Source organism: Nelusetta ayraudi, unplaced genomic scaffold (assembly GCF_046127955.1).
Source record: "Nelusetta ayraudi isolate G7.1 ecotype Tasmania unplaced genomic scaffold, CSIRO-AGI_Nayr_v1 ptg000002l, whole genome shotgun sequence".
Lineage (NCBI taxonomy): Eukaryota > Metazoa > Chordata > Actinopteri > Tetraodontiformes > Monacanthidae > Nelusetta > Nelusetta ayraudi.
Window position 1 is genome coordinate 4,444,425 of NW_027466052.1, and position 13,438 is coordinate 4,457,862.

Below are 13,438 nucleotides of genomic sequence, written 5' to 3' on the forward strand. Positions count from 1 at the left end.
GAAGGCACGAAGCAGGTAAGCGGCCGGCGACTCCGCTCCCCCGTTTGCTCTGCTGGAGGTCAAAGGAACTGAAGCGGCGCATCGCGACGGTTCAGTCGCGGCGGCCGAGTTTGTGCTGTGGCGCTCCTCCCCCCTTCCCTCCCCCACCGCCTGCTGAATATGAATACCAACAAACCCCTGTCCATGAATAACAAAACAGCTCAGCCTCCGTCGCCGGCGTGGAAAATCGAGTCCTCGCCGGCCGAGGAACGACTGAACTCGCGGCGCAATTTTTAACCTCCGCGTCCCGGCCGCCTCGCGCGCACACGGCAGCAGGTGACAGTTGTGGCGAGTTGATGTTTTTGCTCATCACGGCGTCTGGATTTTGTTGACGAGGCCTCCATCCGCCAGCTGTGCCTGCTGTTTGGGTGGCGGGTTGTGGCGGGTTTGAGGGGGGCGGGCTTACTTTTCCTCTACAGATAAACTCTTTTTTTTTATCATTATTATTATTCTTTCATTTTCTAACAAACTAGGGAAGAAAACATCCTCCTTCCAATCACAATTACAATAAAATTGAAAAGTAATAACGCAATACAATTTTTTTTCCTAAAGCGCTGTACATTCGCCGCACAAACAGATTCGTCATCATCTTTTAATTTCCTTTGGCAACGCACACAAATGGCTGACAGTTTCATTTTTTTTTTTTTCTTGGCTTCTTGCGCCGTCGCCCCGCAGCGGCCGCCTCGCCCTCTGCTCGCTGCAATAAATCTACTCATATCTCGCACTTCATCTAACTAAAACTATCGCTTGTGGTGAGTGACGGGAGACCTTTTCAAACTCATTTGTAATTTCCGCCGGCAAGTGCCGCTTTCAGACAGTCCTATTTACCAAACACCCCCCCCCTCCCACACTCCCCTCTCCGACCCCCACATCCCCACCGTCTATTAATTGCTGTAATTGCCCGAAAGCTGGCCACCAGCTGATTCTGCCTTCAGTGGCGTCGCGGGATGTCGGACATTTGGATGTTGTCCTCCTGGAGCCCTGGGTTGTGGTAGGCCCTCCGACCGAAGTTCAAGTCCAGAGGCTCGCAGTTGTCCAGTCTGAGAACTGGAAGGCAAACAAGAGCCCATTAAAAACACTTTTTTTTTAAACAGCGGTCACAAACAGAGAGGACATTTCCTGCTTCAACACATCCTGTGAATTAAAGGTTAAACCTGTAACATTTGGAGGTTGTGGCCCTCTTTCACTCCCCCCCCCCTCTCCCAAGCCTACAAGTGAACCACGGTGGTCTGCACACACAAACCTGGTTATCCCATCCATCTTCTTCTTTGTTGGTTTATTTGAGGACGCGAGCGTTTACCCTACATATGAAATAAGCTGTCAGGCAGCTGGATTGTCCACACCAGGCTTCCTTAGAAATATGGTGGTGAAAGATGGCAGCTTACTGGGAGCAAGAGCCTTGCTTTGTGTATATCTTATATATATATATAAAAAAAACATTCTATGGGTAGGAAGACCAAATTGCTTTTATTGCACTGCGAGGATACACTTAACATATCTGTGGGCAGTAAATGAGGCTTTTAGCAATATAAAAATCATAAATCAGGCCAGATTTTACACACTGGACCTCAAGTTTAAGGGAAGCAGCTGGTTTTCCAACCTAAACAATTCTGTTGTTTTGTTTTTAGTTGTCTTAATATGCAACACACATTTAAAAAAAGTGCTGTATTTTACTGCCATCTCCTCACAAACCAACTTATTATGACAAAAACTGTCTGTATTATTCAGACGGGAAGGATTTGAGCTAATTATAACCCTATCACGCATCAATACCGATGGCCTTTCTTGCTGAAAAGGTGCTAATTAATGTCAGGGTGATTTTCAGAGGCTTGTCATGTTGAAGGTATGCCGTTGATCGTGTACTTCTACACTCTGTGAAATAGGCCTTTAGAATGCAGCCGCACCTGTATGCTCAGCGAAACAAATCAAAAAGCCAGCTTAATTTCACTCGACAGCGAGCGGCGGTGGAAGCGTGGGAACAAACTGCTGAGTCGTCAAAGTCCAACCCGAGAACGAGACAAATTACAAACTGTCAAGGAACATGATGCCAACCCTGCTTATTAAGAACGGATGGCTGGAGCTGCGTGTCGTCCCTTTAATTGAGATACAGACTGGAACCGAGGGCTTTAAGGAATAAAACTGACATTTAGGGGTGGAGGCGCTTTGCTTTTCTTTTTTTTTTTAATCTCTAGCTGTGAGTCAAATTGAAAAATCGATATCACTCCCATATCTGCTTATTAAATATGAAGCAGCATCCATCAGCCTGTTGGCTTTTACGGATAATCGGAGGTAACTGGATTTGCGAACTGGGTCCATGAGCACCAAAGCCAATAACTTGTTACATCTTGTTTGTTTAATTTGTTAAAAACGGGTTACTGATCACAATCAGATATTAGATACAGAACACGCTTGTGCTTCTTCACATCATATGTGGTGTGTTCTGCTGTTTTTCAGTGAATTGGTGGCTTTGGTTGGTTGTTCTCAGCCCCGGGAACTGTTTTGAATGACTGTTATTCTCTCCCGGGGCTGCCGAGCGACACCTGACATTTGCACGTATTTGCATATTTGACTGCAATTATCTACTGCTCCGCCCTGGAGATGTGAAAACACCCAACAAACTGCACATACACAAAGCAGTGTAGGGGAGGCCTTCACCGGTTTACAGCAACTGTCAAATCGCAAACTAGCACTTGAGGATTGGAAAGGAGGATTTCACTTGACTGCTTTTGTGGATTCGTAAATTTTCCACTTTCACAACAGTTAAATTAGCGTTAACAGTGTAACAACATTGTAACATGAGACCTTTTAATTAGGGAGAGGGATTAGTTTAGCCTCAGGTAGAATAGACATGTAAAGCTAACCATGAAACAATTGTAAAAAACAAAATCTCAATTCTTTGTTTGTTATGTACTACCACTGCTATACTGCAATGCTACCACTTTCTGCTACTAAATTTTACACACTGGGAAATGGCTACAAAAAAGGCAAAAGATGTGAGGAATTCATTCAGAAATCCCCTCAAATAAAGCTAGGTCATCAACTGTGATTAACCCCCCCCCCCCGTGTGTTGCAGTATTGCCATCACCCAAAATTATAGTACAGCAAAATCGGATCTTTCCATTTATTCAAACATGCTCCATTTTTCCAGCACTCTACCCAGTTTTCTATTAATTTAAATGTCCTCAACATAAAATTAGGCCTGTAGCAGGTTTGTTGGCGGGAACCTACCTGGCTCTGATGGATAATCCTCAATCAGCTTCCTGTGGGAGTAATCCCTGTGGTATTTTCTCTTGAGGACGACGTAGGTCACCGCTACCACAAATACCACAGCCACCAGTGTTCCCAGCACCGCCAGCCAGTAAGATTTTTTACCTGTAGTGGCATCTGAATCCAAACCTGTGAAAATTGTAGCCAGAAAAGGATTGAGAGCGATGATTATTTTTCTCTTTGCGCAGATCTGTTTTGTCTTGAAACATGTTATTTTTGCATCCTTCCATCCTTTACTTTTGCTTGCCATTACTTTACTATTTACTGTTCGACGGGCCTTGTTCACTGCAATAGCTGCAACAAAATGTAGAGAAAATTTTAAACATTTTATTAAGATGATGAATTCTAGTCAGAAAGAGTTTCTGACTATCACCTCCCGATTTGACTGTTTTTCGGCACCGGCAGCAGCTGTGAGGGAGAAGTTGCCGTCAGCGACCTCTGACATGAAGGAAAAGAAACACTTCAGCTGTGTTTTATCAGGACTCACACATAAATAATTCAGCAGCTCCGGTTATCTGCAAATGGCTCAATTTACTCACTTGCAGGGATCAATTTACCTCCATCCTCGGGCTATTTGTACCAAAAGGCCTAACAATTCTTCTCTTACAATATATTCCGCTTCTCTTTTCCTCTGCATTTTTTTACATAAATACAATATGAGTGGAAGCAAAGCCGGACGGTGGGTCAAACACCTGAAGCACTTGAGAAATTTTAGCAACTTTTCACTTTCAAAGTCAAAAGAAAAAACTGTAGGGGTTGGAAAATATTTCTCATTTTGCTGACTAATTTAATAGTGATAGTGATGTTTTATTAACGGCCCTACCTTAATCTAAGATAACAGTAAATTAATTTTCCATGGCCGTCAACGCTGATATGCATTCACTTTCTTCTCCACGCACTCATCTCTTCCTCCATCTCTGCCTGACAGCTATGTTTGAAAAGACTCAAGTTATTCAAGAGCCAAGTGCATGGATTGGACTCTCAATCTAGTCTAATGAAGCGCCAGAAAGGCCACTGTGAAACCTAACAAGGGAATTGTGTGCATGCAAAATTCACGTTTTTAAGAACGGCATCGCATATGAGATAAAAATGTCCCATAGAACGTAAAATTCAACAACTCAGTTGCTGGACTCTCGCGCCAGTTCCACCAAAACAAGCAGCGGATTGTATCTGCCTGCACCGATTGTGTGCTTCAATCATCTCCTGCAATTTCTTTAAAGAGATTGTTAGAAATGCATGGTGACCTTTCCTGGACTTTTCTTAGCCGGGTGACCCGGCTAAGATAAAAAAAAAAAGACATGACATGCTGCAAGCGCTTCTTTTTTTCTTTTGGACTCGCAGACTGGAATTCTGCTCGCTGTGATTGTGCTATTATTTTAAACTACGTTGTGAACATTAAGAGTGGCAACGAAGCTGCACGTAAACAACAAATCTTCATGTTGTTGTGTGAAATTAAACAGTAATATGTTTCATATTGTGGAATTTCGTATTTTGACTGACTGGATATTGTCCGCTATGGACTCGCCTCGCCGTCTGTGCGCTTATCTGAACTCGACAGTGGGTTGTTGTTGTTCATTTCCTATCGCACTGTGCCCGACACGGCGCCCCGCCAAGAAGAGCTACTTTTTCTTTTTGTTTTGTTTTCCTCATCCTCGTTGCATTTCCTTCCCGTTTTATTGCTATCGTCTGCTAGCATCGTGTCCTGCTGTCAAAGCTGCCCCCATGATTGGACGGCTTATTTTAAGTGAAAGACGTTTTTCTCCTCTAATGTGTCAGCGGTGGCAGCATCATTAACAGTTTGGATGGATCAACAGATGAATGGGTGGATGGACATGAATAGATCGGAGGATGGATGGTAAATGGATGAAAGATCAATGGATGGACAGATTTACAGATAAATCGAGAGGGCCATGAATGGATGATGCATCCTTCATGGGCCTGATGAATGGATGGACGAATCACATTTGTTGTATTACTGTATTTGCTATAGATAAAATGATCAATGGTCTATTCATCTATCTTTATATTGATCATGAATAGATCAAAGGCTGGATGATGGATGAATGATGATGATGATGGAATAATTGCTCAGTAAATTCTAAATGGATGGATTAATATATCGCTGGATGGATTCTACTTAAGAGATGGATGGTAAATGGAATGATTTAATAGATAAATGATCAACAAATGGGGATGGATAGAACACGGATGGCAGATAGATAGATAGATAGATAGATTCATTCATTCATTAATTTTCTGTACCCACTTCTTCCTGAGATCATGGTCGGGGGGGTCTGCTGGAGCCTATCCCAGCTGTCTTAGGGCGAAGGCAGGGTGACACCCTGGAAGAGTCGCCATTTCATTGCAGGGCCACAGATAGATAGATTGATAGATAGATATTCTCACGGCCTTTTAGGCAAGCAGTGACAGTGTCGTTGACCTCAGCCGTCTCCTTTCCTCCCACTAAACAGAGTTCTTTTGTCACACTGAAAGGCAGCTTGTAATGGAGCCTCCTCCCTTACGCTGGCCAGACCAAAGTCACCGGAAACCCAATCCGACCTTACCCTTTTCAAAGGACGGTCGTCGGTGCTCTCCCGGTGCCGGTGGGAAAATGGGAGCAGGTAAATGTGGGTCGGAAGAAGCAGGCAGGAAAGAAGAAAAGGCATACATGCGGCAACAGTATAGAGTGGGGTGTTTCAAAGGTGATTTGTAAAGGTTGTTTTGTTGTAAAGGGGCAATCAAAGGTGATCACACATGAAATTGTTGATTCTAGAATCGAATAAAGTGCAACCTGGACCAGTCGTACCTCTCTCTGAGCTGCTGCCGTCTGCGACAACTTTTCCCGTCTTGTTGGCCCCCTCGGGTGTTTTGAGATCAACAGCGGTCGGGGCCTCGGGGCTTGTTGTTGGAGTCGCGGTCGGGGCCTCGGGGCTTGTTGTTGGAGTCGCGGTCGAGGCCTCGGAGCTTGTTTTTGGAGTCTTGGCCGCGGTGTCAGTTTGATTGACGTTCGTGGCAGACCCCACCGTGGTGGCCTTGGGTGTGCCTGGAACAGTCGCGCCTGACTCGTCAGTTGAATTCCAATCTTTGGCAGCCGTGGGCGTGCTGCCCTCCTCGACGTCGTCCTGCGGTGGCGAGGCCGTGGTTGCATCAGTGTGGTTGCCGAGATCCTCGGCGCTGGTGACGTTCTGCATGCTCACATCACTGGAGTTGTTTCGAGGGGTTGCAGTTTGGTTGTCCGGAACCTCTGCGGTGTCTGTAATGTTGGTCTGGTTGGATTCTGAGGCACCATCACTAACGTTGTTGGTTGAAGACATGTTGCCGTCTGGAGGTTCAGATTCAGTGAATGTAACATTTAGAGGCCATGAGGTGAACATATGATCCTCATCTCCAGATCCCTCGGCAGTCAAATTGTCCTCTTCTCCAGGAAATATGGCCATAGCTCCAGATGGTATACCACCGCTAGACTCGATGGGTGGCTGACCTCTCTCATCATATTCCAGTTCCTCTCTGGTGAGTGCGTCGTTTGGGCTCACACTTTTATTTCTGGCCAGTTCGCGCAGCCAGGTCCTATCGATTGTAATCGCTGGAGGGTTGGTCGAATTTTGGAAGGATGCCAAGTGGAAGGACTGGATGAGCAGAAGGAGCCCAGCTGCGGTTTTAAAGTGCAGTCCCATCCTTCAGTTTCAACCTGAAGCCCTGCAAAGAACACAGTGTATCACTTAAAAGTTGAGATATTAAAATATTTTTTACTTTGTGGTGATAGATGAGGAGAGTCAGATTCAGGCTTGGGAACGCTAGTAATCTCACAGATTATGACATTATCTATCAGAGGATCTCAACCTTTCATAAACCTATGGAGCAAAACATGGACAAAGTTTCCTCCAAAAATATTACTTCCTGTCATAAATTAAAATTTACTGCGGTCGTTGGCAATTTTGGAGCTCTCACTGGTCCTCCAGCATTTCTTCCGTGTTTAAAAACCCGTTTTGTGACCCTGTGTCCGGGTAATGTTGGCGAGCTCACTGCTCGGTGAAATGACGCGTATGCATTTGATGCTTTTATTGCAGTGAATTAGCACTCACGTTGAACTTTTGTTCTGAGAAAGTGATATAAAAAAACATTCCCACTTTTCTGTGGAACAATACATGTTGTGAGGACCGTCGGTGTTGACAGTTGCATCAGCGTCATTGTTGTTATTTGTCAGCATTACCACAAAATCTTGTTAACCTTTCAGGCAAAGTCAAAATCAATATCAGATTGACAATTCGGGTTAAATCGTGACATTAAAAGAGGAAAAAATATTTTCTACAGCCTTGAAAATCAATGTTTCCACTATTTTGCATGCATTTAGTGCAACGTAGATAATATCCAAGCAGCCTCCACTTTGAACTCCATTCCTTCTTTGACTTTGTTTCTCAGCAAATTACACTTCAACATTGCTCAGGGGGTCTTTTTCGACGCATCATCTATCGCAAAGTCTTCTAGCTGAGAGGAGTGGTTTGAAGATTCTACAAGCAATAATATTGAAAAGATAAAAGCCATTAAGTCATTAAGTGAGTTTGAAAAGAGTGGTGGGATCCTGGAGCTACAGCTTGAGGAAATTGCCAAAAGGTCTGCTGACATCTAATGACAAGAATGAGATTAATAACATTTAATTCTCTGTCACTCTACTGCCCTTTGTTTTTACGGATCTCAGGAACTTTCCTGTCAGCAGCCTCACAAATAATGCATCGGAACAGAGCCGCAAGTCTTCAAACTTCACTTAAATGTGAACTCTGGCTGGCCACATAGACAAAAAAAAAAAATGCTTTGTCATAGCGTAAGCGTTTGGTCCCAGATGACATTAAAATTCCCCAATCCTTCAGTACAGGTTGACTGCACTGGCACGAGCCACATGGTGTAAGGCGTCTGACTGATCCTGTACCCCCTCCACGTCCCACTTTAGCGGCTGGAGAAAAGCCCCGAAACATTACAGAGCCACCTTTACCGACCGCCACGTCAGTAGTCCTGCGTCGCGAGATGACAAATTGGTGCAACACTGGCGCAGCGAGACCGACGCCTTCTTCCACGATGGTTCTTGGCCCTCAAGGCTCTCACGTCGGACCTTGGTATCTCATTATGTGCAACGTTGTGGGCTTGCCGCCAGAGGCATTCCGACATGCATTACTGTACATTTATCACGGCTGACATGACACATTATCACATTTTAACGAGCCAATACCATCACGGCTGACTGAGAACTATTGAAATTGCAATGCCCGTGAAAAATGCACCTTATATTTTTGATCGTCAACAAGGAAATGCAGTCAAACTGCTTCCTTATCCACAAAATAGTCAGGTGTTATGAGTAGCCGCTGGGAAGTGTCACCGTGCAGAGCTCGGAAAGCGTCACTGCTGAACGCCGTTCCAATTACAAAGCATGGCAAGCAAAAGTGGCTTTAATTACAAAAGATACAGCGACCAAGTGACCTTGCCAAGACAACAAAAACATTTCACCACTGTGGGACAGTGAAGGCTCTTTGTATCTTATCTCATCTTATCTTATCTTATCTTCACTCACCTGTCTTTGAACACAGTCGGCCTCAGCTGCTGCACCAAGGCGGTGGGGTTTATGGGGTTTGTGTCCTTTGATGTTTTCATTAATCTTCACTTGCTCTTTAGTCCAACCCCACATGCTCTCATTTTAGTGACAAGATAAAGGAAAGCAATCAAATTTCAGGCGACTTTGGGTAGAACTTTGATTGATCACGTTCCAAGTAGACCAGCCAGATTTGAAATTTGTTGGCATAGTCAGGAAAGAGAAAGCAGGCGTTCCTCCGAGGAAAATAAAAGCCTTCCTTCTTTTTCTTTCTTAATCTTCTTTCGTAATGTAATTCAACTGCAGCATCCGTGCTAATCTATGCTGAACTCATAAAATGAAAACATTGGTGGAAATTCAAAACCAATTGCTTTGTATTGGCAGTTGTCAAAATGGACACCTGAGATTTCAGAGTTGAAATCAGTGATCCAAGGGTTCAGCACAGCCATCCTGACATTACGGTTTTGCTAATGACAGCTCGTTGAACAACCACCTCTGGATTAATTAATCACCCAGGCCATGTTTACCGTCATTGCTCTCTGTGGTTTTCTTCCTGCTCTGTGGGAGATCGGGTGAATAATCTGCGACTGTGCCAGTGGTGGACACGGGATCAATCAAATGGCAAACTCGACTTTACTGATCACACCACAGATAAAGGCTAAATGTACGGTGACCGATTGTAGGAGGGAGGGAAGGTGAGACAATTTAAAACGTATTACACTTCCGCACAGGAAATAAAACCAAAATAAATTGATTCAACTAGTTCTTTCCTCCTGGAGGCTGCAGGTTTGCCACTGGAACCTGGATCGGAACGCAAAAGCTCTGAGCTCATCATCATAGACTTGACAACAAAAGGTTTTAAATTTGCCTGCCTTGTGATTTTGTCTTATACACAAAAACACCAGTGAAAGCTCGAGTTTATGGTGAGATTCAAAGCCATCTGCCAATATGCATAATCTCCCCCCAAAAAATATTGTAAGATTTACATTGTGTTTCGTCTTTGCCAGGACAATGCGAGAGCAGATATTATTTTATGGGTTGTTTTTAAAGGGTCTGTTTTCATTTTTAAGTCAATATTTGCATTTGTTTATGAATCTTCAGTTCTCTTTTCCAGCGATGACCATAGATCACACTTATGAACGGTAGTAGATAAAACTAGAGAGTCGACCTGGAGAAGCAAAGGCTTTATTGACATGAGAATCCAGGCCTCACATTCCACTGTCAAGTAATACTGGACTGGTTTGCTCAGATTTGTACAAATATGTGGGCGGTTCACACAACCACAATAGCCCGACTAATAATAGGCAGGTGACTTACACTGACTAATATTTTCCCGCGACGAATGCGACAATGTTTGTTTTTGTGTGGCCGTTAAATCCCTCGATTCCTGTAACGTGTCACCTTTTGTTTATGGCAAAGACACGACGATGTGCAGAGGCAGTCAACGGCAGGCGGTCAACGTCCTGTCAAAAAGCTGTGAAGCTCACCACCGGGAGGCGTTTCTCAGCGGATCTTTTCCCCGCCGCCTCCGTCACAGAGACCCACGTTCAAGTTGTAAATCAATTTCATCTCCAAATGATTGGCGGTCTTCATAGATTAAAGTCAACAAAAGAGGTAGGGTTAAAGTAAACAATAAATAAATAATAAATCTGACTTTGTGCAGTTTTTATTTGAGAACAGGTTTTCTCTGACTGTCCAAGTGGAATTTGGATATTGATTTACATTCATGAGATATTTGTAAATGCTGGACTGCCTAAGATCAGTTGTAAAATTTAACTCGCTAAAGATGACTTTAAGTGTTAGTTGTCTTTTTACACCTTGTTTCCAATCAACTTCACTGACAGGTTTTTGCTTTTGTTGGGGATCTTTCTCCTTGAGAACCTGAAACCACTTTTCTAAAGAGGCTGCGTTCTTGGCTCGCAAAGTGGCTACCGACTGTCTAAACAAACCCGTGTAGCTGCGCTTACACAGGTCATTGATTCTCGCAGTCTTTTTTTCTTGTTCTGTTTCAAAGTTTCTGTCTAATCACATCAAACATTTTGACATCACACGGCTAAACTCTGTTCCTCGCTTCTCATTTGCCACCGATGTGGTGTTGTTATCGTCGACTGCCTTGAAAAGAATCATCCAAAAATAAAGAGTTTCAACAGAAGCGTTTTATACCTGTTTTCAAGTAGTTAAAGTGAATGTTTCCGTCCCATCTGCTCAGCCTCAGAAAACAAGTCATCAAACCTTGATAAGATGACGAGGAACTCATTTCCTCTTTTCAGCCTTTAAAATCTTATTTGATCATTAACAGCTCATTCAGCTGTATCCCGCGACGCCTTTTTCCCGGATTAAAAATCGCGGCGATGAGACAAAACAATCAAAACTCTTAATCCTTACCGTAGTCTGAGGTGGCGTCAGCCGAGAACAGGTGCTCAGGCAACCAAATCTCTTCAGTGTGCGGCCAGCGCGTGTGAGCGAATCAGCAGCGAGGCCCGAGCCTCGGGAGGGAAGTGAGGAATGAGGTAGGAGGCGCCCAGCACAGCGGCATTTTGGGAGCAACCTGCTCAACCTGCTCCTGCACCTGCCGGTGACACAGGCGGCAGCGGCGGCGGCGGCAGCAACACGCCCTGTTCTGCGTCCGGTTGCACGCTGCGGGCAAAGGCCACAAAGGAGGGAAATTCACCGGGTCAGACACCATGAGTCTGTTTGTGACTCTCCTGTTTGTCGTGTCCAGTGTCATTTTGAGGGTGCGATGGCAAATCGGGGCCGACAGGTGTCTTGAATTCCCCCGGTGGGCGGAGCCTCTCAGCACCGGTCCCCTGAGGAATAGTCCTCCTCTCCCTCTGCCCCTGCTGGCGAGGGCTGCCGTCGTCATGGCAACAGAAAAAGGAGGCTGGCGGGCTCAGGTTTCATCCCCACCTTTGTCTCAGGTCGATATCGGGCTACAGAGTGACGTCACGCCGTCACGCTGTCCTCTGGTGTCGACTCGCTGCTGAGTCACCCAGCGGCTGGATTCGAGCAGAGCGCGCGTCGGCTGGAGGAGCCGCTCTGATCGGCCTGGCACGGTCGGGAATTGAAACAAGGAGGCCGCGAGAGTCGTGAACTCCAGTCAGACACGCGGGCCACTTTGATTTGCCTCTGCAGGGAAATCACAGGTGACTAATAAATATTAAAGACGCGCCGAGACTTGGGGGTCAAAGCAACCGCGACAGCATGGCAGCGGGCCAAGCGCAGGTCCAGGATTGTCTCTCTCTCACACACACACACACACACACACACAACACAACACAACACACACACACACAGACCGTCGCCGTCTTCCTCAAGCCTTTGGTTTTGGAACCCCGGAGAGCAGAAACTTCTGCGTTGTTAGCGCCGTTGATCAGAAGCAAACACCCCCCCCCCCCGGAGCGCTCGAATGAATCTTTATTGACAAATGTCGACAGCCAGGCCAGACCGAAGGAGCCGCCAGGCCTCCTGTCTGGCCTGAGAGTCAGTGTAGGATTGCTGCTGGTTAATTTGCAGAGTGTGAGACGGAATTAAACCACAAGATTTTCCGATGTCTGACCTCAACTACCGCGGAACCAATTTAAGAAATTTCCCGGTAACACTCATTCATTCATTCATTTTCCATACCCGCTTAGTCCCGAGCTCAGGGTCATGGGGGTCTGCTGGAGCCTATCCCAGCTGTCTCAGAGCGAAGGCAGGGGACACCCTGGACAAGTCGCCAGTCCCGGTAACACTAGTTTAACATAAAAAAAGAGTAGAATTGAATGATAGTCTTGAATGATTGTCTTTATGGCAAAACTCAACATAGTAAATACTTTAAAGGACTGGTAATAAAAATTAAGAAATTGTTTTGAATTCTGTGGCACCGTGAAACAAAAAAAAAAAATGACATGCGTCCCAAACGTATTCAACACCACATAAGATAAAACTTCTTTTTTTTTCCAGTTTTGTGGCTTAAAAAAAGAATTGGCAGATTAAATTCTTTCATGTGAAGGCTCACGCAACTCTTTCACAGCCAGGCTTTCATGCTGAGGTTGTGCAGTGCTTTTACTGTAATAATGTTTCCTTCAATACAAAAGGCATGAATGGAGACATTAAGGCAGCTTATCTCTATTGGGAGAATCAATGGAAGACGACAGGAGGGTGAATGAAAGGATTTTTACAAGAGAGGCTATGAACACGGAGGTTATTAGAGCCACGCACTCCCATCACAGGTCCTAGCATTAAAAATAAAATCCAATATACCGTTGCGCCACAGTTTATTCACTCACATAGACACAAACAGAGTCTGTGGCTCAGAATCACTGCATTACATTTCAAACAAGGCAAATATATGAAAACATTCCAGCTTTGGAGTTTACCCCATTAAGAACTATATTAATTTTACAAAGTCAGCCTGTTTTTTTTTAGAATATTTTTTTCGTGTTTTGCTTTTACGCTCAGCAGTTGTCACCTGACCACAGGAAGAAAAAAAAATGACGATTATTCATACACATTTATATTTCAAATTGTACAAAATGGACATTTATGCCTAATTAAAGATATTTTTTTTACAAG

General features: G+C 44.6%; 1 protein-coding gene across 1 annotated transcript; it reads right to left on the bottom strand.

Moving 5' to 3' along the window:
* Positions 1-479: 479 nt before the first annotated feature.
* Positions 480-11,412, bottom strand: LOC142883366 (uncharacterized). Its single transcript, XM_076018183.1, has 4 exons — positions 11,270-11,412; positions 6,113-7,002; positions 3,268-3,435; positions 480-1,086 (listed from the first exon to the last, which is right to left on the bottom strand). The coding sequence occupies exons 2-4, from the start codon at positions 6,978-6,980 to the stop codon at positions 971-973; spliced, it is 1,152 nt and encodes a 383-aa protein (XP_075874298.1). The 5' UTR covers positions 6,981-7,002; positions 11,270-11,412; the 3' UTR covers positions 480-970.
* Between the last annotated feature and the right edge of the window lie 2,026 nt (positions 11,413-13,438).

What these genes read in the sequence shown, in the direction of transcription:
- LOC142883366 (XM_076018183.1), bottom strand. Translation starts at nt 6,980, where the DNA reads ATGGGACTGCACTTTAAAACCGCAGCTGGGCTCCTTCTGCTCATCCAG. An exon ending in CGGCAGCAGCTCAGAGAGAG is followed by an intron (nt 3,436 to 6,112) that starts GTACGACTGGTC and finishes CAATTTTCACAG; the next exon opens with GTTTGGATTCAGATGCCACT. An exon ending in GGATTATCCATCAGAGCCAG is followed by an intron (nt 1,087 to 3,267) that starts GTAGGTTCCCGC and finishes TTTGCCTTCCAG; the next exon opens with TTCTCAGACTGGACAACTGC.